This window comes from Anopheles coustani, chromosome 2, assembly GCF_943734705.1.
Source record: "Anopheles coustani chromosome 2, idAnoCousDA_361_x.2, whole genome shotgun sequence".
NCBI classification, from domain to species: domain Eukaryota; kingdom Metazoa; phylum Arthropoda; class Insecta; order Diptera; family Culicidae; genus Anopheles; species Anopheles coustani.
In genome coordinates, this window is record NC_071289.1 from 90731907 (window position 1) to 90755374 (window position 23468).

Consider the following 23468-nt stretch of genomic DNA (forward strand, 5'->3'; position numbering starts at 1 on the left):
ACATGGGCGAACAAGTAAATTCGAAGCAAAGGGAACGCAAAGCGTTTGAGCTTCGAGCTTGAGCAGGAAAAATCTACCAAAGAAACTCATTGCTGGATCGCTCCGTTACTGATATCGACGGGAATCTAACTACACATTTCACAACAATATCATTTAGCCTACAATTTGGTGTTATCCGAATTACGAAGAACGTTAGAAGTGGAGGTTAAACAAACGTCATCTAAAATCAGTGAGCGGAGGCAACCAGTTGCATGCATTTATCTAGTGAAATTTTTACTGTAAATAAATTATTATCGTACATGTTTAAGATAAATGCAATTGAAATTAAATAAATCATATAACAAAACGAATCCTTAACGCATGGCGTTGGTTTTGGAGTTTTTTTTACTACTACTTCTTTAAAAAATATCATTACTACACTTATCCCAAAAATTGTCCGAACGATTGCCTCTTCTAGAAAGAACACTTTCTCCCTTTTTAATGTTTTATCACCCACTAGCAAAACGATGAAGTATAAACATTTGTGACGCTTAAAACATGGCATAATGCTGCGCGCCCGGTCGAATGACAGATGTATTATCGCCTAATGATACAGCGACACGGTCCTGGAAACTCGACCGAAACGCGTGATCCGATTACGCCCAGGATAATGGGATTATCGCTCGGAATCCCTTCGAGGGCGACCGACAGACTTTGCACCAGCGGAAAAACTCACCATCGTGGTTGTCCGTAACGAAGAGTGGGACAGAGAAACTTCCAAAAACTCGTAGCATGTCCTTTTCAGGCTTGCCTTCCTGAGCTGGAGCAGTTTTCTTGCTTGAGGTTAAAAGTTTTTCTCATCCGTTCAATTTGTATTCATCACTGTCCACGATCGAATCGAGTAACATCGGGAAAGGGAGTGGAGTTCTAGCATAAACCTCGAAAGAATGATGTTTATTTATTTGTTTGCAGCTTCGTTTGTTTGAATACATCGAATCTGTAGCGAACCTAAAGCAAATAGGGCTGTGTAAAGATTGACCGAAGGGGATCGAAAGGGAATTACGTGCCCATTGGTGCAGAATGAGGTTTTAACAAATATTGAACAGGTTTTGTTTTTCGCACTGTTGGTCCATGAAAGAAAAGTGAACTCCTTTTTTTGATAAGAAACATTTTTATTATGTTCAATTGGTAAGTTTTTCAGTGTTCTTTCATACCGAGGTTAAAATATTTTACACAACGTTAAGTCCCATCTTTTTGATGACAAAGTTTCCGGCCAACATTTGATCCTTTTCCTCTGGGACCGTTTGAGCAATGCGAAACCCAGCGTCGATGGAGCGATTTATATTCGTCTAATTTAATTACGCACAATTTGGCCCCTTTTCCCTCCTGAACCCTAAGCGGAAAGAGCTGCGAAGTAAATCGGAACAAACCGAACTCCGAACGCCGGAGGTGGTGTTTAATCCGTCCAATGCGGGCCACCGGGTGGCTGTTTTCTCGTCCCTAGCAGGGGTGAAAAATCACCCGCAACAATCCACACTCCATGAAGACGACACCAGCGTTGGGAGGGTTGCGAATCGACCGTGCGGAGCCAAAGTCCCGGGAGGGTTGAGGAGCTGGAGCTGAGCTTCCTCCGTTCTTTGTTGTAAATGCAGTTATTAGTGACGTCTAACGCCTACAATTTGTGGCACAGGAAACAATCAAACACCGGTTCCGGTCGGATGAAGGACGGCCTGATTTTACGCTTCGTTCGTGGTTCCTGGCGAGCGTTTCTGCGGGAGATCTCCGGGAAAGCGGACCCGGAGGATTCACCTGAGGCAATGAATCGCTGCGAGGATGAAACTGATCACTTATTTGCCAATTGTTCCGACGGCGCCCCCTGTCCCGGGTTGGGTGAGTTTTACAAGCACTTTTCCCAGGGGTCGGTGAAAAGCGATAGACACATTTGTTTGTTCAACTGTAGGCAAACGCAGATACAACTGATTCGTTCGAACTAAAGGAAAAGTACACAAAGTAGGCCGGAAAAAGGCCCATTAGCACCCGTTCGAACAAGCGATTAGTAAAGGCTCGTACTTTAAGTGAGTGTGATAATTGTAATCACCAAAGCCTGAGCGAGAAGGAATGAACGGGAAAAAAATATGATTGAAAATGCTTTGCCGACGCCCTACTGCGCCCGGCTGATTTTAGGTCCGAACAAAACTTTCAATCGTTTTCACCGGAGGGAAATTTTCGACCCGATGCATCTGTGGTCATTAGTAACTTTCAACTGCCTAAACGATTCGGGAAACTAATCAGACCGTTTATCAATCTGTGGGAATTTCCCGGCCGAGGGTTAACGAGTGCTATGAACTAATTTTTAATTGTTACGCTGTACAATAGGTAACATTTCAAAAGTATTAAATAGATGGTTAATACAAGTAATAGAAAGCGTTTTTTTTGTAATAAATAATATGTAAATCGGCGATTATAAGATTATACGAATATAAATCAATTATAAATTGGATCTCGTACAATTTTCGGAAGAAAAACACGTTGATGTTATAATATCTCACAAACATAAACTAGTTCATTCTTCAACAGAGGTTTCCTCTACTCAAACTCATTTGAAAACGATGGGTTTTTCGTTTCATTTTGGTAAAACGAAAACACAGTGCCAGCAACAAACGTGGAACGAATCGATCAATGCTTTCCTTCTGTGCCAAACATTCCGAAGTAAACAACACCATTTGCAAATTGTTAGCGTTCTCTTCCGGAAGCCGACCGTGAGGAGGAAACCAAATTAACTTTTTACCGAGAACAAGGAGAGCAGCTTCACTGTCAATTTTGATCCGCCATGCCGAAAAGAAGGACAAAAAAGTGGGTTGAAGTTGGGACCCGGAACGTTTTTTGGGCATATTTATCCGTTGTCTGCATATTTTCGGCTACTTGAATGGGAACAGAATTCTCGGGATGGGACAGAACTTTGTCGTTGTTCGAAAACTAAAGGGAACTTTTGGAGGTAAGAAAAAAAAAACCAGCATCTACTCTAATGCAAACAGCTCCGATACGAAAAGGTGTAGTCGGTAGAAAAGGTGTCACTCCGGTCGTTTGTCTCCATTACCGTCCGTGGTGCGCCGGTCCGATGTCCGCAAAAGGGACGACTCACTCGTCAAGCTGTCAAACGGTAGCGACTTTAAAGGTGTTGGACGTTGAGGAAGAGAATGACATTCGAGTGTGACATCCATTGATCTGGCTGCCGGTGTGTCCCCGTGCCGTACCAGGTGGACTGGCTCCGGGGCCGTTTTGCTTTTTTTTTTTGTTTTCCCGGCCCACCGTCGTCGCCGTTGTTGCCGTCGTCGTTGTTCATTCAAGTACAGTCTCGTCTAAATTCATGACCGTATCTCGAGCGGTCCGGAAGCGGGCTAACCCTGGACGCCGGTGGTAGGCCCGCTCTCCATCGATTTGGAATCCCTCAAGAATTGGGTTTTGCATTGCGCCCGCCGTGATATTCGTCACACGCTAACTTTGGTGGCTGAAACTGCCACCGGGGATGGCACATTGTCCCGGGCTCGTTGCCAGCGGGAAGGAGCGATTTGCATCTGAATGGGGCACAATTATGCAACAACGTGCACCGGGGACGGTGTCACTGAGGACGTGCCGTTGACACTGGAGGCCATGCTACCCTTTGGAGCAGTCGAAAGTACTTGAGGAAGTCATCGGGTTGCTTGGGACATGCTTTATTGCGTCTGCATTTTCCAAAGTGATTCTCGAAAGGTTGCGCTCCAGATTAACATGAACTAGAATTCAACTGAAATTCGCAAAGACACGCTTTACACATCCGAATAACTTCCACAAATTATACTAAAGGAGAAAGTTTCTTTAAAGTTACAGCATTCAGTTGTTGGCAGAACCACAGAACCACTCTAGAACTAAACCACACTCGAGAAGTCACATCATAGCGTACTTCACGGTTCTCCACAACCTGTAAGGCAGGTACCACGCTCGGAAGTACATCCCTACTCGCAGTATTCCATCGGAAACTGAGGCCACTTGTGTGAAAACCGGAAAGGAACAACGAAAGGGTGCCCCAAACTAGCGGAACCGACCAAAAGCAAGCGAAAAGGGCGCATGAAATCGAAGGGGCGTGTTATGTTGTTGCGTTGTTTGAACAACCGATCATCCCTAGACGCCGTCTACATCCGAAAACCCCCAGGTTTCCTGGGGTTTAAAAGGCCGTCGAGGGGTTGCCGGCTAAAGCCTGTACATAACAACGTGAAGAGTGAGTTCTGCCGCTGAGTGTGTTCTAGTCTCGTTTGCCAACCCGGGGCGGGTGATGGTTGTCGAATAGCTGAAGGATGTGGAAAGGGCTCGGTAGAGAATAGAGATAGAAAGAACTAGACAGAGATCGACGGATAGCTATGTATAGATGGAAGTGGTGCACGAGCAAAGGAGAGCCATGGTTGTTGAGGAAGGAGAGAGAAGCCAGAGACCGCCGTCATCATCGTCATCGGCAACATCTTCAGCTACGCATTCATCGATGCTTAGCGCTTGGGCTGGGGAGGTGAGTCGGATGGCAGATGGGCAAGGGAATACGGTCCGCCGTAGGAAACCTCGCCGACAAACGGCTGATCTTTTTCTAGGCGTTTGATGCTGCCGGAGTGGACCAACTGGCTCAGTTGGAGTTTGGCCTGCGACGGCGATTGACGTGTCGGATTTCTGCTGTTTGTTTGTTCGGGAGTCGATTCCGGTTCGCAGAGGGCGCAGACGAGCAAGTTTCGGAAACTACAAGGTCGTTTGTGGGGATGTTGTGTGCTAGTTGCTGAGTGGTTCAAAGGCATAACGTATAAGAAACGACGTTAAGATAAAAAGTGATTCTGATTGTTTGTGATTCATGTTCGTTAATTGTTTGTCAAATTCATAAAACGAAACAACTGGTGCCTGTGAAAATTATTGTGCAATGAACACTTACGGACTTTGAATCAGTGAAAGATAATTCTAAGAGTGCACGAGAAACTTATATCCTTAAGGAATACTGCTCCATCTATTCTGTGGTTTTATCAACATTTGTACGCTTGCACAACTATTGCGTAAAAGCAAAAATATGAAGGTAGGCAACCTACTGGTATAAGAAAAAAAGAACTACGATAAATTTGTTCGCTTTAACTAAAATCTATAGTTCATATAATATTGAACTGGGTATTGGATACAGATAACACGTTTCTGAAATGTGTTCACGATAACACAATCTCAATATAATAGATTTTTGATTTTAAAAAATCCTACTCCAATTTAAAGTCAGGAAAAATTGGTTAAACTTCTATAATCAATATTCTAAGAGCAATACAGTTCTTATCATATCGTGTAATTATTGAAATCCATTCAAACTGTTCGGTGAATCCGATTTGGATTCAAGCCACCAGAAAGCAAGCATTGTGTTTGTGTAATATAAAAAGTTATCAGTTTAAGAATCCAGTTTAATTTCGGTTCAGTTGAAACGCAGTTCTATGATAGGATTATCCACAGAAAGTGATATACCCGATGGTGAAAATCTAATTTTCCTTCTGTTTTATCCGAACAGACGGAATTCAAAACATGCGGTGGCTGCACCGAACAAATTACCGACCGCTATATCTTCGAGGTGAACGGAGGTACCTGGCATGGGTCCTGCCTTCGGTGCAGCGTTTGCTTCTGTCCGCTGGATCGTCAAGCGTCCTGTTTCTTACGCGACGGTGACGTCTACTGCAAAGCGGACTATGTGAAGTAAGTGTGAAGAATTGACCGATGACCAACCAATGGGTTGCTTAGTAACCATCCGAATCGTATGATTTCGCCATCGTTAAGGAAATTCAAAACCAGCTGTGCCAAATGTGCCCGCTCCATTTCGGCCACCGATTGGGTCCGGCGGGCGCGGGAGCACGTGTTCCATCTGGCGTGTTTCGCGTGCGACTCTTGCGGTCGCCAGCTCTCGACCGGCGAGCAGTTCGCGATCTGCGAGGATCGAGTCCTGTGCAAGACGCACTACATGGAGCTGATCGACGATGGGACGGCGTCGAGCGAAGATGGCTGCGATGCGGATGGGAATGGCGGCGGTGGGAAAAACAAATCGAAACGCATCCGGACGACATTCACCGAGGAGCAGATCCACATTCTACAGGCCAACTTCCAGGTGGATAGCAACCCGGACGGCCAGGACCTGGAGCGGATAGCACTGGCGACGGGATTGAGCAAACGGGTGACGCAAGTCTGGTTCCAGAATTCACGCGCACGCCAGAAGAAACATGTCCACGGTGAGTTACGCTTTGAAAGACCACCAACCAGTTCTTCGGAGTATTTGTTACTCACTGTAATCTCTTGTATTGGATATCTTTAGTTCCTCGAGCCCAAGATCTTTTCAACGGAATGCGCCAGGACCTTAACAATAACAACAACAACAGCTGCAGCAGTAGCAACAGCAACGATGGCTCCGTCCCTATGCACCACCTCGGATCGCACGGACCAGAAGACTGCGTCCTGGGCAAGCCTTCCATCTTTAACTCGCACGGCTTCCTCAATCTCGTGGTGTGACGCGACTGGCCGCCTACACACCATCGCTGGATGGATGCCTATGATCATCAGTGCCATTGACCTACCCGATGAGGAGGATATCTACTTCGCAGGAGGCGGCAGGAGTGAATCCCAGGTCTACCTTAATCGAATGTCCTCTACGGGTAACGGAAGGATCGTTCCGTCTCCGACGGATCCCAGAGAATGGACGTGCACTCCGTGGCATGAGTTTCAACTCCATGGACGCACCGTGACTCACAGAAGCTTCTACGTACGTTCTCTGGATGGAGTCAGTGCAAGTCTTTCACCCATTCTCAAATCGGACACGACGTGGAAGTGAAGAATTTTGTGTTACATAGTGAAAATCAGTACGAAATTGATTCACGCAATACAATATACAGTACTCTTGAAAGTACCTGTGTTTGTGTTCTTAGTTTATGATTCATCCGAAATTGAAAAAGTTGGCTTACTAGATGATGTTAAGGTTGGCAGAACAATGAGTCCAGGATCGTTTTGGTTGAGGTTGGTGTTTTCAGAATCTTGGTTGGTTCGGGTTTACCATCATCTAATTCTGTGGTCGATTGAGGTGATTCAGAAGAAAGGGCCAAAATAATTAGAAACAATAATGAAGGAGAACCATCACAAATTATGCACCGAGTTTGTTAAACATGTTGACATTCTTTATAATACTTTGTGTCTATATTTATTTGTAACCTTTTTTGGGCAATCGAAATCAACGTTTGGGCGTGCATCAAATCACTTCATCATTTCTGGCACCCAACATCAGCTCCACCGCGTTCGATACTTCGATAACAAATTTCCGATTTTAATTGAAACGTCAAACGGCGGTGGTTAAGATGCAAGAGTAATGTTGCCATAAACCCGCCGATTGGCCCGGCCCATTCGGTGCACCGGTGGATCGACAACGTGAAACATTATTCATATGAAAACGAAAAAGAAAGAAAGAAAGTGATCTTCCCCCCAAAAGCTCTCACGCGAAACAAAGCGAAAAACAGCGTAACGACGGACGGTAAAACAAATACAGAAATTAATTTCACAATTTATGCCCGCGTGCTACAGCTTCATCCTGGACCCCGGTTCGGTGGCCGATTTTTCTTCCACCACCACCACCATCCGGAGGGCTTTTCCGGGTGCAATAAGTTAAGGGTTCCGAAGTCAATTACTCCGCCTCCATGCCGGACCCAAACCCGGGAGTCCCAGCTCACAATCCCGAGTCCCGATGATCGAGGAAGTGAAAATAATTGAAAGCTTCTGGCTAGTAGCCCGTACAGGGTATTATGCGCCAGGATGGGACTTCAAATGTTGCCCTCTTCTCCTCCCACTTTTTTTTATCATTGTGTCCCTGGCAAGCGCGATTCTGGTGGAGTTTGGCTGCGATAACGGCTTCTTCCTTCGGGGCGGAAATTGTGTTCGTGCGGCCGCGTCCAGCAAACGCGTCGAGGGTTTTCCCCATTAACGGTGATAAATGTGTCGCTGGGTGCCCTGGGCTTATCGTGAAATTGGCTCCGGATACCATCGCCACCGAGCGGATCGATTGAATTGGGCTGACTTATGCTACTGGCCTGCGGGTAAACGCTGTTCGGTGGCGATCGATTCCGAAATTGGTAGCACGGAAATCGAGTGCCATTAATAACGGCCGAAAACAAATGGCGACTCGGTGCATGCTTCACCAGCGGCAAACTTTCACACATTGCGCGAGCGGAATTGCAGTTTACTGTTTGTGTTTGCCCGTTGCTTTTGTGCAACTCTTTTGAGCTTTTTTCCGATCATTCCACAAGAGTTGGTAATCAGAACAATTGATCAAACATTAATATTCATACTTTGTCTCAGAATTGAAGGAAGAAGAATCTAGACACGATTTGAAACTCTTGAATTAATAAGCCAAATGCTACACTCGTGTAAAACAACATCGCAACATTTTGTAAAGCAGCTTCTTCAACCCTCCGACATCATACGAAATCATCCAAGGCTGAGCAAGTGAAACAAATTATACAAAGAAAATAAAACGCATGAACAAAAGCCGGAGATTTGATCTTGCAGTAGCTCAGCAAGAAATGATGGTGTGATTATTTCCCTTTCCCATCGCTATTTTCCGGCTGGCAGCCTGTTTTTATCACCTCTCATATCGCTGCATTTATGGATCTTAAATGTCCGTACGGAGATTTACACCGTATTTGCAGTGTGCAATTGGTTTTGCTGCGGAATTTATGATGCGCCAAGACGAAGGGCCCCTTCAGGGGGGGATGCTGCTAAAACAAAAGCTGCTCCGAAAGAACTCGCACGAAGGGCGGCAAAAAGAACCAAAGCAGGAGGGACCAATATGAAGTGAAAAAGGGACTTCCAAAGATACGCATCATAAACATGGACGAGGAAAAATCCGATACCCCCGAAGCCAACGCTGCCCCTTTCGGTTGTAAATAAGAGATTTTATTTTCATTTCCTTCGCGCGCCGATCGAGAAATCGAAAAAAAAACGTGTGGTGTGCCGTTCGGTCGGATCTGTCCGCTGGGCAGTTAACATTTCATTTTGATCCTCACAGCGACCGCTGGTCGACTATGTCCACTGCCGGTACACCGCGACCCCTGCTTCCCTGCTCGCGTCACGTCGAGAACCGTCTGTTCCAACATTTGAGTTTCAATAACTAATTGAAACATATCTCTCTCTCCCTGCCGTTGGTTAGTCTTCAAATTAAAATGCCTCGTACCGATCGTAAATCGATCAGCCAATCGATCGACTTTGGTCGCCCGCACACACACACACACACACGAGGGGTATGTTCCGAAGCCGGACAGGTTGCATTTGACTGCGGTCACCATCCAGATTGCATCGCGTGCAACTCCTGGGCTTTACTTTGTATGTTTTGTTCAGCAAATAGCATTGCTGCACCAACTGATGTTTTCCCCTGCGCATATATTTGTTTATTCCTCTTTCAGTTTCTTCACAGAAGTGCCGGACGTAAATTAAGACAGAAAATTGGACCGTTCTGCCATTGAGTTTTTCTCTCCCAACATTTGTTAGCTTAATGGCGTTTGTTAGCTTGGGTTCTGGCGGTACGGTTCGCCTTCTGCCACTTCTTGGCCGGAAAGGGTTGCATCCATTCACCTTGCCGCATGAAAGAACACGGTGCGGTGAGCGGCTGCAGAAGTGCAGAAGCCCAAAACAATTATTGGATTGAAATATTCTCGCAATTACGAAATCGATCCTCCCTCTGAGAGTTGGTTGATGAAAGCTGTTGCTATTTGTGCAGTCTAAATGTATTTCTGTTTCGTTTTTTTTTATGTCCGATCGATACGATACATACAACAAATGTATCTGAACGCATTGCTGATAGAATTTAGTTTGAGCGATGTCATGTTTCACTATCTGAAGCTTTTTAACAACATTTACGTTGAACTTAACTTTAAAAACACAACAAATCCATGGGGTAAGTAGATTAAAGAAACTATCGTTAGGTAACATAATAATTCACTTTTCACTCAAGTTTACAATGCCATAAGAGAAGTCTATATTTCTTACTAAACCAGGAAATGCAGCTTCAGTTGTCAACGGAAATCAAACACCGCCTACTCACAAGGCTCAAGTTCACTGGGCTATCGATCGCACACAACTGACTGTCGAATCTACTGCTGGCGAACCCTTTCTCGCCAGGTCACCGAAATCCGCAGGTTGTTTTTATTGCGTGACATGAAGGATGGCGATGGGTTGACCGATGTCTCAAAAGAGCAAACAACGGTCTGCCCGCGAGAAGGCGCTGCAAACCGCACGAAATAAACCATAACCAGCGCCAGCCGTCGTACGAAAAACATGACCCCCTCGGCACGTACCTGAAACGCCGGGTTGTGCGTAAACATCTCGGCGCAACGGTTTACCAGGGGACAGTACTTGTTCCGAGCCAGATATTGCGAGTAACGGGTAGTTTGGGGTGTGGTGGTGCCGTGTCCTGGCAGCGGACGGAGCGATTATAAAATGTTGCCGACGCCGGAACAGGCAGTACACTTTGCTTCCGCTTTTCATTGACATCGGTGGCGTGCCTGGCTTCCCGTGCCATCCTAGAAAACCTCTCGCCTGTTGTGTGTATCAGTTTAGTTGCCAAAAAGTTCCCAATCTCAAAGCGATGGCGTCTTCGATTCAGCAGCTGATCGTGGTGGTGGCAGCACTCATATTTGTCTGCGCGGCGAACGGTCTGGAGTCGTACTTCGAGACGGAAAACTCGGACTCGCACGAGTGCAGCCTGGGCGAAGACAACCGGCTTCCGTATCCGTACGCCATGCACGGCAAGCCTCCACAGCTCGGCGAGTGCGCCGACTGCGGGTTCGTGATCGTCGAGAAGCGCCACCATTACTGCATCCCGGGCAAGAGCGTCATCAAGGTGCTGCGCCGCAAGCCGACCTGCAACTGCAAGCAAGCCTTAACCGGACGCCGTGACGGGTCTTTCTACGGCGCGGAAAGCCAGATCGTACCGAACTACGTGGTGTCGTCGGGTGGCTCGCAAGGACCATCGCCCGTTGCTGAATCGATGGCTCCGTCCGAACAGGTGTCCCGCATGCTGCGCACCCTCATCAGTGACCGGGGCAACTACGGTGCGGAGTCGGATAAGACCGCGACACCCCAGTACCGGACGCTGGACTCGAGCAGCGCAACGAGGACCTATAACTAAGAGGAGACATCACTCATCCCATGGAGGTTAGGGAGGCTTCCGGAGGCGATCGTGTACATACAGTGAACAATGGCATTTGGGGGATTTTTTGTTACTTGCGCCGTTGAAGACTGGTTACGATAGGATAGGAATTTTTGTTATGCAATAAACACTACCGCAATGCTTATGTGGCAAGAGCGGAATTCATTTTGGAAATGAAGAACTATTTATTTATACCGTAAAGCTATATGAATAGAATTTCTGTTGAACTGGAACCTCAGCATATGAATGATAAAAATGATGGAAAGGTTTGAGGAAATTCTATTTCTCAAGTTTCTGAATCAGTAACCGTAAGCAATGAGTTAAATAAACCAACGAGCATCTTCAATAGTAAAATCAGTATTTTTCTTAAAATTGGATTTAAATGACATAATGTTGTTGAAGTGTTAGCCAATGAAGACAAGATGACGTAAAGAAAATATTCACAACAATTACACAACATTTTAGCCTGATTTGTTACCATTTTTGGGTTTTTTGCTAACTACCAAAATCTTAGAGCAGGATTTAACAAAGTAGTTAGTGATAACCAAAATGATTTAAGTAAAGCTTTCATTTTATACCCAACACGTGGAATGGTAAGTATTCCATATTTTACGCATAACTCCGAGTAAAGTGAAACGTAGCTCTACAAATACAAAATGAATGCTCTTCAATCGTATGATTCATGCAAATAAATGCTAAAAATTCCATCATGTCACACGTGCTTATGCGAAAATTTTATCTTATGACGTCTCGCTTCCGTTTCGTAATCGTTTCGAGCACGTTCGCACATTATCAAACGCAACGTGCCTGAAGGTGCCTCACTCGCAATAAACACATTCCTTATGTTTCAAGGTATTTTAAAACAAAAGAAAGTTATGTTTAGGCTTGTTACATTTGAGGTGAAAACGGAGCGTAATAATGATACGGGAGAAATGTGTTACTGTTCATCTCCACATAGGAAACTCCTGTCAAAGTTGTATGCGTTTCCTGAGTGCGCTAGGTGGACACGTTTAATCCTAAAAAACGAGTTTATCAGTTTGTCAGGGGAGAGTGCGCTATGTGGAGATGAACAGTTATGCTGTATTATAGGCATTTGTTTATAAATGATGCGGAAGACCAAACCACCAGAGTTTCAATATAGATTTAAAAATTTATTAAAATGTCTACAATAAATAAATTAGGTTGAACGTAATCAGAACACTTCTAACAGACTACGAGTGCCCTCTCGGAAACGGCACCTAGTAGGAAGTGTTGTAGTAGGGTCGGTGCGACTCTTCACACCCGCAACCCTTCTTCGGTGGCTTCGGGTAGCTTGAGGGCGCCGTAGGTGCTGGCTCGTGGTATGCTGGCTTCGGATAGTTCGGGGCGTTATACGACAGAGAGGGATAGCGGGGAGTGTACGGGGCGTAGGTGGCCGTCGGGTGGTACGGAGTTGGGCGATGGGTTGGCGGGTGGGTGTACGAGGGAGCGGCAGTGGTGTAGGGGGCATGAGTGGTGGTGTAGTAGCGGGGTGACTCGGTGGGGTGGTTGCAGGGTTCCTTAGGGGTGTTGTACGGGACGTGCGGGTAGGACTCCTGAGGAGGGTTGTACGCCTTGGTCGGAGGGGTGTAGGGTTTGGGAGGAGTGGGGTAGTGCTCCTGGGGTGGGGTGTAGTTGTCCTTGGGAGGAGTGTAGGGCTTTTTCGGCTCATGGCAAGGCTTCTTCGGAGGAGAGTACGGTTTGTGGGGCACCTCGTAGCTCTCGGACGATTTGTAGACGGGTTTGTGTACCTCGCAGGAACTCTTCGGGACGTACGGCTTCATCGGGGGTTCGTAGGACTCCTTCACTTTGTCGCATGGCTTCGGGGTGGGTTCGTACACCTTCTTCGGCGGCTCGTATTCAGTCTTCGGTGGAGTGTACTCTCCGCTGTATTCCATGGGCTTTTTGGCACATGCACAAGGTTTTCGCGGGTACTCGCAGGGCTTCTGGTGGGCCGGGACATACTTCGATGGCTCGTGTTCGGCCGGCTTATCCACAAGCGAGTAGACGATCTGCTGGAGCAGATTCTTGGACAGCTTCAGTGGAGCTTCCGGAGGCAGCTGGACACAGATGGAGACCGGCAGTAGCCTACCGTGGCTGTCATAACACTGACGGACCTGCTCGTAGTGATCGACGGCCTTGTACTGCTCCTCGCTGCTCTCGCCCGACGAGTTCTCCTTCTCGGCGCACTTGCTGGCAGGGTAGATGCCAACGCGAGCCTTCTCTGCGCGGGCCACATACGACTTTGGCGCAGGGTACACCGTCGGATACGGAAGTGGGGGAAGTGAGTCATAGTTATCCTTCTTGGCACACAATGCACCGTACATCGGGGCTTGGCTGGCGTTGGTGCAGCTCACCCACAGGCAAACAAGTGCCACAGAGGTGGCCAGACTAGCGCTCAACTTCATGATGCGTCTCGTTGGTCTCGTGCTCTTGTAGCTTACAAAAGAGATGAAGCCTGTCAAACACCTTATTCGTCAGCGACCTACGCGGTTCGTGGAATGCCGGCGAAGAATGTCTGCAAAACCGCAAACCTAACACACCGGGAGAGACAACACTGTTGAATGAAGGCGAGTTGAATGTTGAGTACGATTATTGCACTAATGACCGGTGGTTTATATAGTGCTAAAGGCCTACGCGATGCGACCCTGCGCCCGGCTCGGCGTTTCTTTACCCGGTCGACGCACGTGCCCGAGCAAAAAGAGTCCGCTCAAACCGAGGCACTGCACCCGGCCGTAGATAATGTGGATAAGGGGAAGCAGTAGCACATTGGGCACTTCACTTTCTCCAGCAAATGACTGAACAAAGTTACTGGCCAAAGAATGCTCTTCTGCATTCTTGTGCAGTAACTACTACGTAATAATGTAAGGCCTTTTTTAATAAAGTTTGTGAGTGTTTTTGAACGCATTTATTTTTATTTAAGATGCTTGTTAGTGTGAAAAAAAAAAACTGGAAAACCATCCAAAAATACACTAAACGGTAATATCACAAAATCATCTGAATATTAAACCGGTAATGTGCTTGCAATGGTCGAAATCTAATTTATCAAACAAAGTAAATGCTAGAAATGGCAGGTGTCAGAAATAAGTACCATGAAATGAGAGTTCTACTTTTAACAATCAGAGCAACATTTTGTTGCTCAATATAATAAAAAAGAAATACATTCTTGAGTAAAAATTAAACTTGATTATATTTATCATTCTATGTGCATCCAGGATGTAGTTTGTTCTGGATTCAATACCATGGCATTGATTAAAGAATCTTCATTCATACATGAAATTCTTCCTGCATTCGTGCTATTATGTATGCTTTGGTTCTTTAGCCTTAATTCTCCTATACAATAAAAACTCTAACCATGGTTAGTCACTATAGGAACGTGACTGTGAGAAAATAATAGTTGGTAATTTGGTTTTTTCAGAACTTTTCAGTTCGAAGTACTCGCTGATTAAGTGTGTTACTGTTACAACTGCTTTCATAGTTTTTACTTAGAATGTATCATTTGAAAGGGTCAAAGAGGAATGCAATACACAAAAACGGCAAAAATTCGACTGAAGGAAAATGCCTACTTTTAGCTGGAGGTCGAACTATAATTGTAGAGTTTTTGTAGTACTAGCAAAACAAAATCGATAGTTCTCATATAAAATACATGCCTTATAGATCTCTGTTTGTAAAAAGGTTTGAAGATGCTTTTAAAACAGCTTAGGTGTTGATACAGACACATTTTTCATTACATAACCGGTCTTTAACCAGTCCAAAGCGTAAGACAAACATGCACCACGTGAAAGTAAAACATTTCGTTTCATAAGTTATTCTCGGGACCGTCTGAACCATCGCCTGTAACGTATCGTCGCATCGTTTACGTTCAGCAACGGATTGTTATTTAAATGCGGTAACACGGCAGTCAGATAGACGAGGCCACCCTAACGCCCCGAAACACACTTATGCAGTATTATCCGGAGCTACAAGCCACAGTGGACAGCGTACACCTAGAAGCGTTTTCGGTGCGTACCAGTCCAACTGACCGCTCGGGTTTCTTGTGGCTCGCAAATGGTGGAGATAAAAAAAACTGGTCCGTCACGTACGATTTGACACCAAAGCAGGCGGTGTGTGACATTGACAGCGTACAAAACGCTTATATCGGTCAGTGAAGGCATCTTTTTTGCTTCATCCCGAACTAGAACTTACGGTAGAACTAGTATCTATTATTAAATTTCTTTGCCTCTTTTGATGAGGAAATTAATGAAAAAACCAAAAGCACCGGTGGTCAAACCGGTGAACAACACGTTCCCAACATGGTTAACCGGAACTGGCGGAATTTTTGCTTACTGAAAAAGGAACAAGAAATGGCCTACTTCATGCGGACCGATTACGCGTGCACTTCCGAGCGCCTTTCCGGAGTTTGGTTGCTTATCGTTATAGCGCCCTGAAGGGTTGAAAGGGTGAGCCCAGTGAACTTGATAAGTGCCTGATAGTATTTTATCGGTATTTTGATCCTACGAATCGAAGGCTTGAACAACATAAGTTGACTTTTATAATTTCGACAGATCTTAGCATTAGCATGATAAAGGAACCAACATGGTTCTACAGACCAGCTTGCATTCAATCATCTGAGAAAAGCCAATATTATACTAGAAAAATATTCCGATATAACCACCAACACCGATGGAGGTCTTAACAGTAAAGACACTGCAATCAGGTCAATTTTCTCCCCTCTAAGTTACAAGCCGGCGGTCCGCAGAATCAATGACATCAAACACCCCCGGTCTACAGGCGCAACCAACTCGTGCTAGGGAGTTTCTTCAAGAGCGATAAAAATGGGAAAATATGATGCTCCCCGACAAGGCCCCCTTCACTTCTTCTGATCTTGGGTCGATCTTTAGCGGCACGTTAAAATGTTGTGCGTCGAGAGCCATGCCCGCTATTCCTGGTCGGTGGGATCTCTTCATCATGGCGGTGAAGGTTTCGTCTGCGTCCCTTTTTCCTGTTCTTCCTCTTGCGCACAAAGGAACACGCTGGGAGTTCCAGATGTGCTGTGGATACCGGAGGTTGCTGGACAAAGTGAGTCTCGGGGGCAAAGGACATTTCGAACTCGGAGGAATCTCTCTCTCTCTATGACGTGTATATTTGGTTCTGCGCCGGGTTGGTGGAAATGTAATGATACTCCGTTTTTCTTTAGCTCAGGGGAACCAAAACGGGGATGGAGTATTGAATTAAATTGTTTACTCACGCTAAGGTGCAACAAAACGGCACAGGGTGTGATGATGGATTTTGGGACGATTAATCATTCAATTGCAGGCGAAACCGGCCGACGGATGGGGACGGCGGATGATGGTCAACGAGGATGTGCTTAATGTGTTTCGATTTTTCATCCGGATTCCTTTCCCAATTTTCAAGAAGAGCCCACAACTACGTGTTGAGGAGATGTTGCACTCCACATTAAAAAGATGAATGTGCAGCACAGTGTGGTTTTAAGTACATAGAAAATAGCAAACCAAAAACCGTACTATCGTCAAAATTATTTTTTATTGGAAACTTGGTTTGCATCAAACACGAAATAATCTTTAATTGGGGACCAAAACGCTTAAAAAATGCCCCAAACGGTAGCTGAATGAATGCGCCAAGAGGTTTAACATGTTTCCAGTCCACCAACTGATAAACAGGCCCACTCTCAAACGTTGACCGGGTGATTTATCGAGCCCGTCACACGCCTCTTCACCGATCACGTGCACAAAATGCGGTAACATAACTCCTCCGAGTCCCGGTTTTAATCTTCTCCCTCTGTCTTTCTCTCTCTCTCTCACGCCCTGCCTTTTTATATTTACTGTTGCGCTTTTGTTTTTCGTTGCAGCAACTTTCAACAACTACTCGGACGATCGCGACGCGTTGTCGCGTGTACCCGATTTAAATGACCGTTTCGAAACGGTGCTGGAAAATGATGTTCATTTTGAAACCCATCCCCTTCTTGGGGGGTTTGCTCAGCGGAAGTGAGCGGAGCAGGGGGGTTGAAGCAACCCCCGGTTCGAGCATGCGATGTCAGAGGCTCGCTGAGCTTCTCAGCAAGCGTCTCAGGTGTCAACAGTAGTTCGACAAGTTTATGCAAATTCTGGCAATTTTTCATAACCTCATATTCTTGCGCGAGGTTGAGGTTGCGGTCACTCGTGCACCTTCCAAAACCCGTTCCCTTGTGCGTGTGGCTCGGTTCTCGGGTGGAAGGTAATGGTCGGGAAGAACGTAAACAATATTTTGGAATCTTTTTTTTTCCCCCCCCGTTCGCGCCGTTGGATTGGATTGTTATTTTTAATTTGACAAATGATTAATTTCCGACACGCCGGCCAAGTGTCGCGCGATGTTGTGAATATAATTAAAAAATAATTTCCATTCCCTGGCGACGCGCCATTGACCCACGCGGACAGGTTTTACCATATCTCGGCAGGGTGCTTTTCTTTTAGTTAGTAAGCATAAAAAAAAGGGTTAGGTCCAGAAGAGAGCAGAAATAAAATTATATCCGCCAGCCGCGTTAATCGGAGATGATCGGCAGCAACTTGTCATCACCTGAGCGAGCTCGATCACTCACTGCACTTCGTCACCCGAAGCAATTTTTCTTTTCCCACGGCTCACCGTTTGACTTAAGTGAAAATTGGGAAGACTGAACATGCCCTTGGATTCCGGTGGACACCTTGGGAAGAGAGGGGAAGAAACACCTTGCGGGTAAATATTTGTGTTTCAAAATTGAACGAAAGCATCCTCCTCATCGCCCTCTGAGTTGTCCGGAAATACCGGGTTGCATTTGTCAAGAGAAGAGGGCCCCTGTTTCGAGTACGGCTCAGCTGGTAAAGCGCTTCTTTGTACGAAGGTAAAGTGGAAAAATACTAAACCATCGAAGCGGATCGGTCCTCTGCCGCCTGACCTGTGAACCTTCCGAACTTTTGCGGGCCATCCTGAAAAAGGCTGGTGTTATTTTTCCTAAACCCTTCAGGTCGGAGCGTTTTACGGATGACCACCGCTACGTCAACACCCATCGATGATGCCTTTTTCATTTCCCTCCGCACGGAATAATTGTATCGATAAATATCACCACTTCCTCGCTGCGACCGGCGTTGAAGTCTTTTGATCGCGGGTCTCCCGAAACTTTTGGAAGCCAAAACTAAAAAGACGTATAGGTTACGTCTCGATCCTTCCCTCTTTGATCGGGCAGCGAGTTTCGGTCACCTGCGGCATCTCATAACACATCACATAAATTCCTCCCGTAGCGGACTGGCTTGTCCACTGGATCAACATTGGGCCGGAGTGTTTTAATGAGTCATGACGCGGCGGAATGCCTCAATCGTGCGGCGGGTTCGAGACCGGCACAAGTACGAAAAAAAAGGAGGAAACATACGGCAATGGTTAGTTTAAGCTGTTATTTTGGGGGCTTAAGCGAGCCTTTCTGTGCTTATTTATATACACCCCTTGGCTGCTTACAATGATAACCTGCGCGATGCAATGAGGAGAGGCTTTTTTCTTCTCTGTCGTCTTCGCCGCAATGTTTTGTTTGTTTTCAGCTTCTTCGGCATGTAACATGCGTAAATTTGGAGGTAAACTGTTTGATGTGTACTCGTTTTTGTCATAGAGTTTTTACTCCAACGGCGTAGTAAAATTGGTGCTTAAAATTTGGATGCTGTTAGCAAAGAACTCGTTTTCAAAAACAGCATTAGAAGCAACAGAATGTTTTGTCTTTAGGAAAAATCATGTTTTCGACCCAAGAATGCAATAAGCAAAGATTAAAATTTACATTGAATTGTTTATATTTGCAAGCACATAAAAATAAAAAAACGTATTTATTTTGATTTCAACTTTGTGTATTGTGTATTTCAACTTATTTGTACCGATTACGGATTAGAAATAGAGCCGTCAGTGTTCAGGTGAGCTATACGACCAGCTGAACTTTTCGCTGTACGTCGTGACCTGTTGGATCAGAATCGTCCGAGTCGCGACCGAAAGACGCCGCACGCCACGATGATCCCTACCAACGCCACCGGGCGCCATATCGAATCGATGATAAGTGAGCCTGGAAAATAGGCTTTTCTATTTTATCTCTGTCCCGCACCTTCAATCGTTCATCCTCTTACCACCCCTGTTTATGCACCGTCGGTTCGAGACCGCTTGTGGTGCGCCAAACTAGGTGCGATTCTGTGCCGTTCCCAGCGCCGACGCACTGGAACACCAAACAAACACTCCGGGAGAGAAATATGAAACCATTCGGGGGGGACCGCACGATGCCTGGAGCTGGACCCTGCATAAGTCTTCTACTCCCGCTAAGCCATGAAAATTCCTCCCACCTCCCTGGAGCACGTCAGGGACGAAATAGCGAAACCGGGAAGCCCTCGGTTTTTCGAAACACTGACAAATTGTTTCCCCAAAATCGGCGACACACGCCGCCCGACGTTGGCCCCACGGGATACCCGAGGCCACGAGTATCCCGCACCATGCTCACGCGGGTTGTGAACAAATTACTCAACGGCCTAGCTACAACACGAGCCCCTCGGGATCGGACGATCCTTTTCGAGCCGGGCTTCCTCTAACAACACGGTTTCGACCCTCCGTTTCAAGTAAAAATATAGAAGGATGCGGGGGGAAGGGGTTACAAACGGGTGAACGAAACGAATCCCAGAGGATCGCGGATGAAGGGCGAAGCACGGCGCACGGACTTCTCGCGCCACGTTTACGATGGTAATTAATTTGATAAATTAATATGTTAATGGTGCCCGAGCAGTACAAATAGGTCCGAACGATTGCCGAGCTCATTTCTCATCGACTTTTCCCGGTCTTCACTTCCCCAACCACTTCTGGGACCCCACCATTTCCCGCAGCATCACCGCCGATCAGTGGAATCAGAATCCAAGTTTTCACGATCGTCACACGGAAATCACGATCACGACCTGTTTTCAGCTTCGCTCTCTTTCTTGCTCTAGCTTACACACGAAGGCGACGCGTAGCACAGCCAGGCTTCCAGTCTGCAGGGCGCTGCGATGCTGCGGGACCGCCAACCAGAACGAAAGCCTTCGATCCCCCACCGGTGCCAAGCGACGAACCCCGCTTGTGACGATCTCCCGCCGGGAAGGTAACGATTTTGGAAGATTTATCGATCGAAAACGGAGCCAAAAAATAGTTTGGCGTCGGGAAACCGGAGACACAGAGGAAGTAAAGGAAGCTCTCCACACGGGTTTCGAACGATTGGATCTAGATCAGAATAGCGCTAGGCGCTCGGAACGATCAACCCCCGGGAAGAGGATCCCTGAAGCGGGGCTGCACCAGTAGTGTCAATTAGCGTACTCGGGTAGAACAATTGTCCACCGTGGAGGAGCCCGTGTGTTTTTCCCACCGTAAAATGGTGCATTTTATTGCGGCGCTTCGACCAATGTCGCCTTTCTAGGCGTTCGGGTCTAGGCCTTGGAGCCGCCGGGAGCTCCTAGGAGTCGCACTAGGATGCGGATTATGATCGGCGCGTTGACTAATTGCTGTTTACTGCCATTTTTTACTACCGACAGCACTTTCGGGTGATTACTACAAAATTCGGGTCGGATCGGTCTCCCCCCCGGGGGAATGGGGATGGCTCGAACAGCCGAATCCATGGGAAATTTTTCCGGGGCCAAGAATGTGGAATGTGGACATCATGATGGACGTGGAAATAAAAAAATTGTTCAGAAAAGAAACTCCAAAACCACTGCGATAGAACAAGAGCCAAAAACGGTTCGTTTTTTGTGGGGAAATAGTTTCCTAGTTCCGTACACTGCCTCGCTTCCTTCCACGGGCTCGATTCGCTTTTCCAACAGGTGCCACCGGTGCCGGCCTCCGGCCATGAGCGATTGATTGACCAACGCCGATAGGGAGATAATTTATTGAACGAAATGTGCGTTCCCCGCTTTAGTTTACGAGGTTTTCCTAACATTTTTCCCAGCGGAGCATTACAACTTGCTCATCTTTGCCTTTTGTGGCTGTGTTGGCCACATTAAAACCTCCTTGTTTATGACGCTGAGAAGGTTGTTTGTTTAATTTTCCGCATGCCGGATGTCGGTACACACCGCCGGGCGTAAAATCGAACGGCCAACGGAGCCGGCGCAGTTCGACAACAGGTGGTTTGACAGGATGCGGACAGCTACGGAACCCGGGGCCGGCATTAGAGACGCGGGCCACTTTAACGCGCCTCGATGAAGATATCGACCGATCTTGATAAAGGTGTTTAATTTTTCTGTTTATTTCGAGCGCAGCAAAGTGAGCAATGAAATCGATCTGCCTGAGAGTTTTCTTTACACAACCATCCTTGATCGAGTATCATAATCGGACAAATTGTTACGATGCTTTTTGTTGCTTTTGATTTTGCAACTAGTGAGTAGAGAAAAAGAATGCGTCTCTATATGATAAGAATTTCTTTAGCGTTATAGAATGAAAAATCGCGCACGCTAAATTTGGAAAAATTTAAATGCTTTTCAGTATATTCTTTTGTATTCATTGTGACGATCATAACTTTAACAAGATGACAAAGAATTTAATAATGTTCTATTAAGTATCCTTAAGCTACTATTCAATCAAACGATATCCAATATACATCAGCGCATATTCCAACTTGTCTTCTTGCGGTGTTTTTAACTCTGATCTTTTCTTGTCCTATCATTCCGCAAATCCCATGACGAAGCCTTCGGTTGAAAAATGCACACGTTTGGCGTGAAACTGAAACCGATTGCCTACGAGCGGCCATTAACCACCACCATTAGCACCTTTTCTTCCCGCGTCGGAGGGTCGCGCCGAAAACGAATACATCCACCATTAATCCAACCCGCGCTTGGAAGGCAGGTTTGCGCAAACCGAATGGAATTGGATTTTTGCCGGCCGAAGCACCCGGCGGGTTTCGTTGAAGTGCGCTGTGTTTTTCACTTCCCTGCGCATTGCATCAACACCCGTGTCCGTCCCGTGTGGGATGATGTTGGCTGGCTGGCTGGTAGGTGTGACCCGGGCGGGTTACGTGGTGAAATATGAATTCATTTTTCAGCGAAATGGAAGTGGGAAAAATGTATTTACATTCAGATGCAGCCAAAGGTGTCTACCGCCCGTCGCACGGCGGCTCGTTACCGCACGTTTGTTTCCTTTGCGTGGTCGCATATTTCGCGCGATCGCAACCAATCCAGAAGCCAATCGATTCGATTACCGATCGATTTCATCCCACCTTTCCCCCCCCCCCCCCCCCCCCCTCCCTTGAGTTGTGCAATGTTCTGCAGTTTAACAGGGTAGCAAAAAAAGAAGGGAATGAGAAAAAAGGATCCTCCAAATGCAAACCATCTCGGTTGGGTATCGAGCACGAATGGCGATCGGGCAAAAACAGTATCCCGCCGTTTTCGAATCATCGTTACACATCGCTCATCGCTCACCGGACGGAAGCCACCACACCTCGATTGCAACTGCAACACCGATGCAGCACCGATGCAGAAGCAACCCTCCGGGTGGGGTAGGACCCATACCGGGTTTGTGTTAATAATAAAATAAATTTTAGCACATTGCAAATTATCATTTGACAGCTCGGTTACCGGTTGGCCGGCGTGGTCGAGTAAGGTGAGAGGTGCGAGAGGTAGGGCTTGAAGGCTGACTTTGGAAAAATCCGATCCGCAAAGGTGCGCGATTTATGGGATTCAATTTTGACCCCGGCGAGGCCGGACAGATCTTGCTGAGTGTCATTGCTTGCTTTTCTATTTCCTTTTCATGGTCTTGGGCACACCAAGCGCTATTTTCCATCAATTTCCACCACTTCAACAACGAGCTGTAGTCCCTACTTCCAAGCGTGATCGTAGAGAAGTGGGCAAGCAAAGCGCAAAACCAACCATCATTTGAAAACGTCGTTTGACGTTTGATGAGGTCCAACCGTTTGCGACGAAGGGCGAGACATTGGTTTGCCTCCCATCCCCTTTCGAATATACTCGTGGACGACTATTAATTTCCGCACAATTGCTCGACTCAAATCGATTACAAATTTATTTACACGCACCACGGGCGTCCACCGCGGGTGCGGCTTCACTCGACTGGAGATTAATAGCGAAAGAACCAGGAAGACCGAGGGCTGCATGCCATTCCCCCCCATGGTCCGGGGTGGGGGGAGCGAACTGATCGATTTGACCCACCCTGCAGCAATAGGGGCTTTCGGTGTGGGACCTTCCCCCCTCCACACCCCCACCAAGCCCAGTGATCGACCCCTTCCGACGCGCAATGGGGGAGATAGTTGCACCCA

The 23468-nt window shown here is 46.7% G+C and overlaps 2 protein-coding genes across 2 annotated transcripts; one reads left to right on the top strand and one right to left on the bottom strand.

Moving 5' to 3' along the window:
* The first annotated feature begins 4923 nt into the window (after positions 1-4923).
* On the top strand, positions 4924-6519 carry LOC131263775 (LIM/homeobox protein Awh-like). The gene is made up of 4 exons (XM_058266028.1): positions 4924-5062; positions 5534-5715; positions 5797-6242; positions 6326-6519. The coding sequence occupies exons 1-4, from the start codon at positions 5057-5059 to the stop codon at positions 6517-6519; spliced, it is 828 nt and encodes a 275-aa protein (XP_058122011.1). The 5' UTR covers positions 4924-5056.
* A 5916-nt stretch (positions 6520-12435) lies between these two features.
* On the bottom strand, positions 12436-13623 carry LOC131265300 (uncharacterized). Its single transcript, XM_058267561.1, has one exon. It carries the CDS (start codon positions 13621-13623, stop codon positions 12436-12438), a length of 1188 nt encoding a protein of 395 aa, XP_058123544.1.
* Positions 13624-23468: the final 9845 nt, after the last annotated feature.

What these genes read in the sequence shown, in the direction of transcription:
- LOC131263775 (XM_058266028.1), top strand. An exon ending in TGCAAAGCGGACTATGTGAA is followed by an intron (nt 5,716 to 5,796) that starts GTAAGTGTGAAG and finishes GCCATCGTTAAG; the next exon opens with GAAATTCAAAACCAGCTGTG. An exon ending in CCAGAAGAAACATGTCCACG is followed by an intron (nt 6,243 to 6,325) that starts GTGAGTTACGCT and finishes GGATATCTTTAG; the next exon opens with TTCCTCGAGCCCAAGATCTT.
- LOC131265300 (XM_058267561.1), bottom strand. Translation starts at nt 13,623, where the DNA reads ATGAAGTTGAGCGCTAGTCTGGCCACCTCTGTGGCACTTGTTTGCCTG.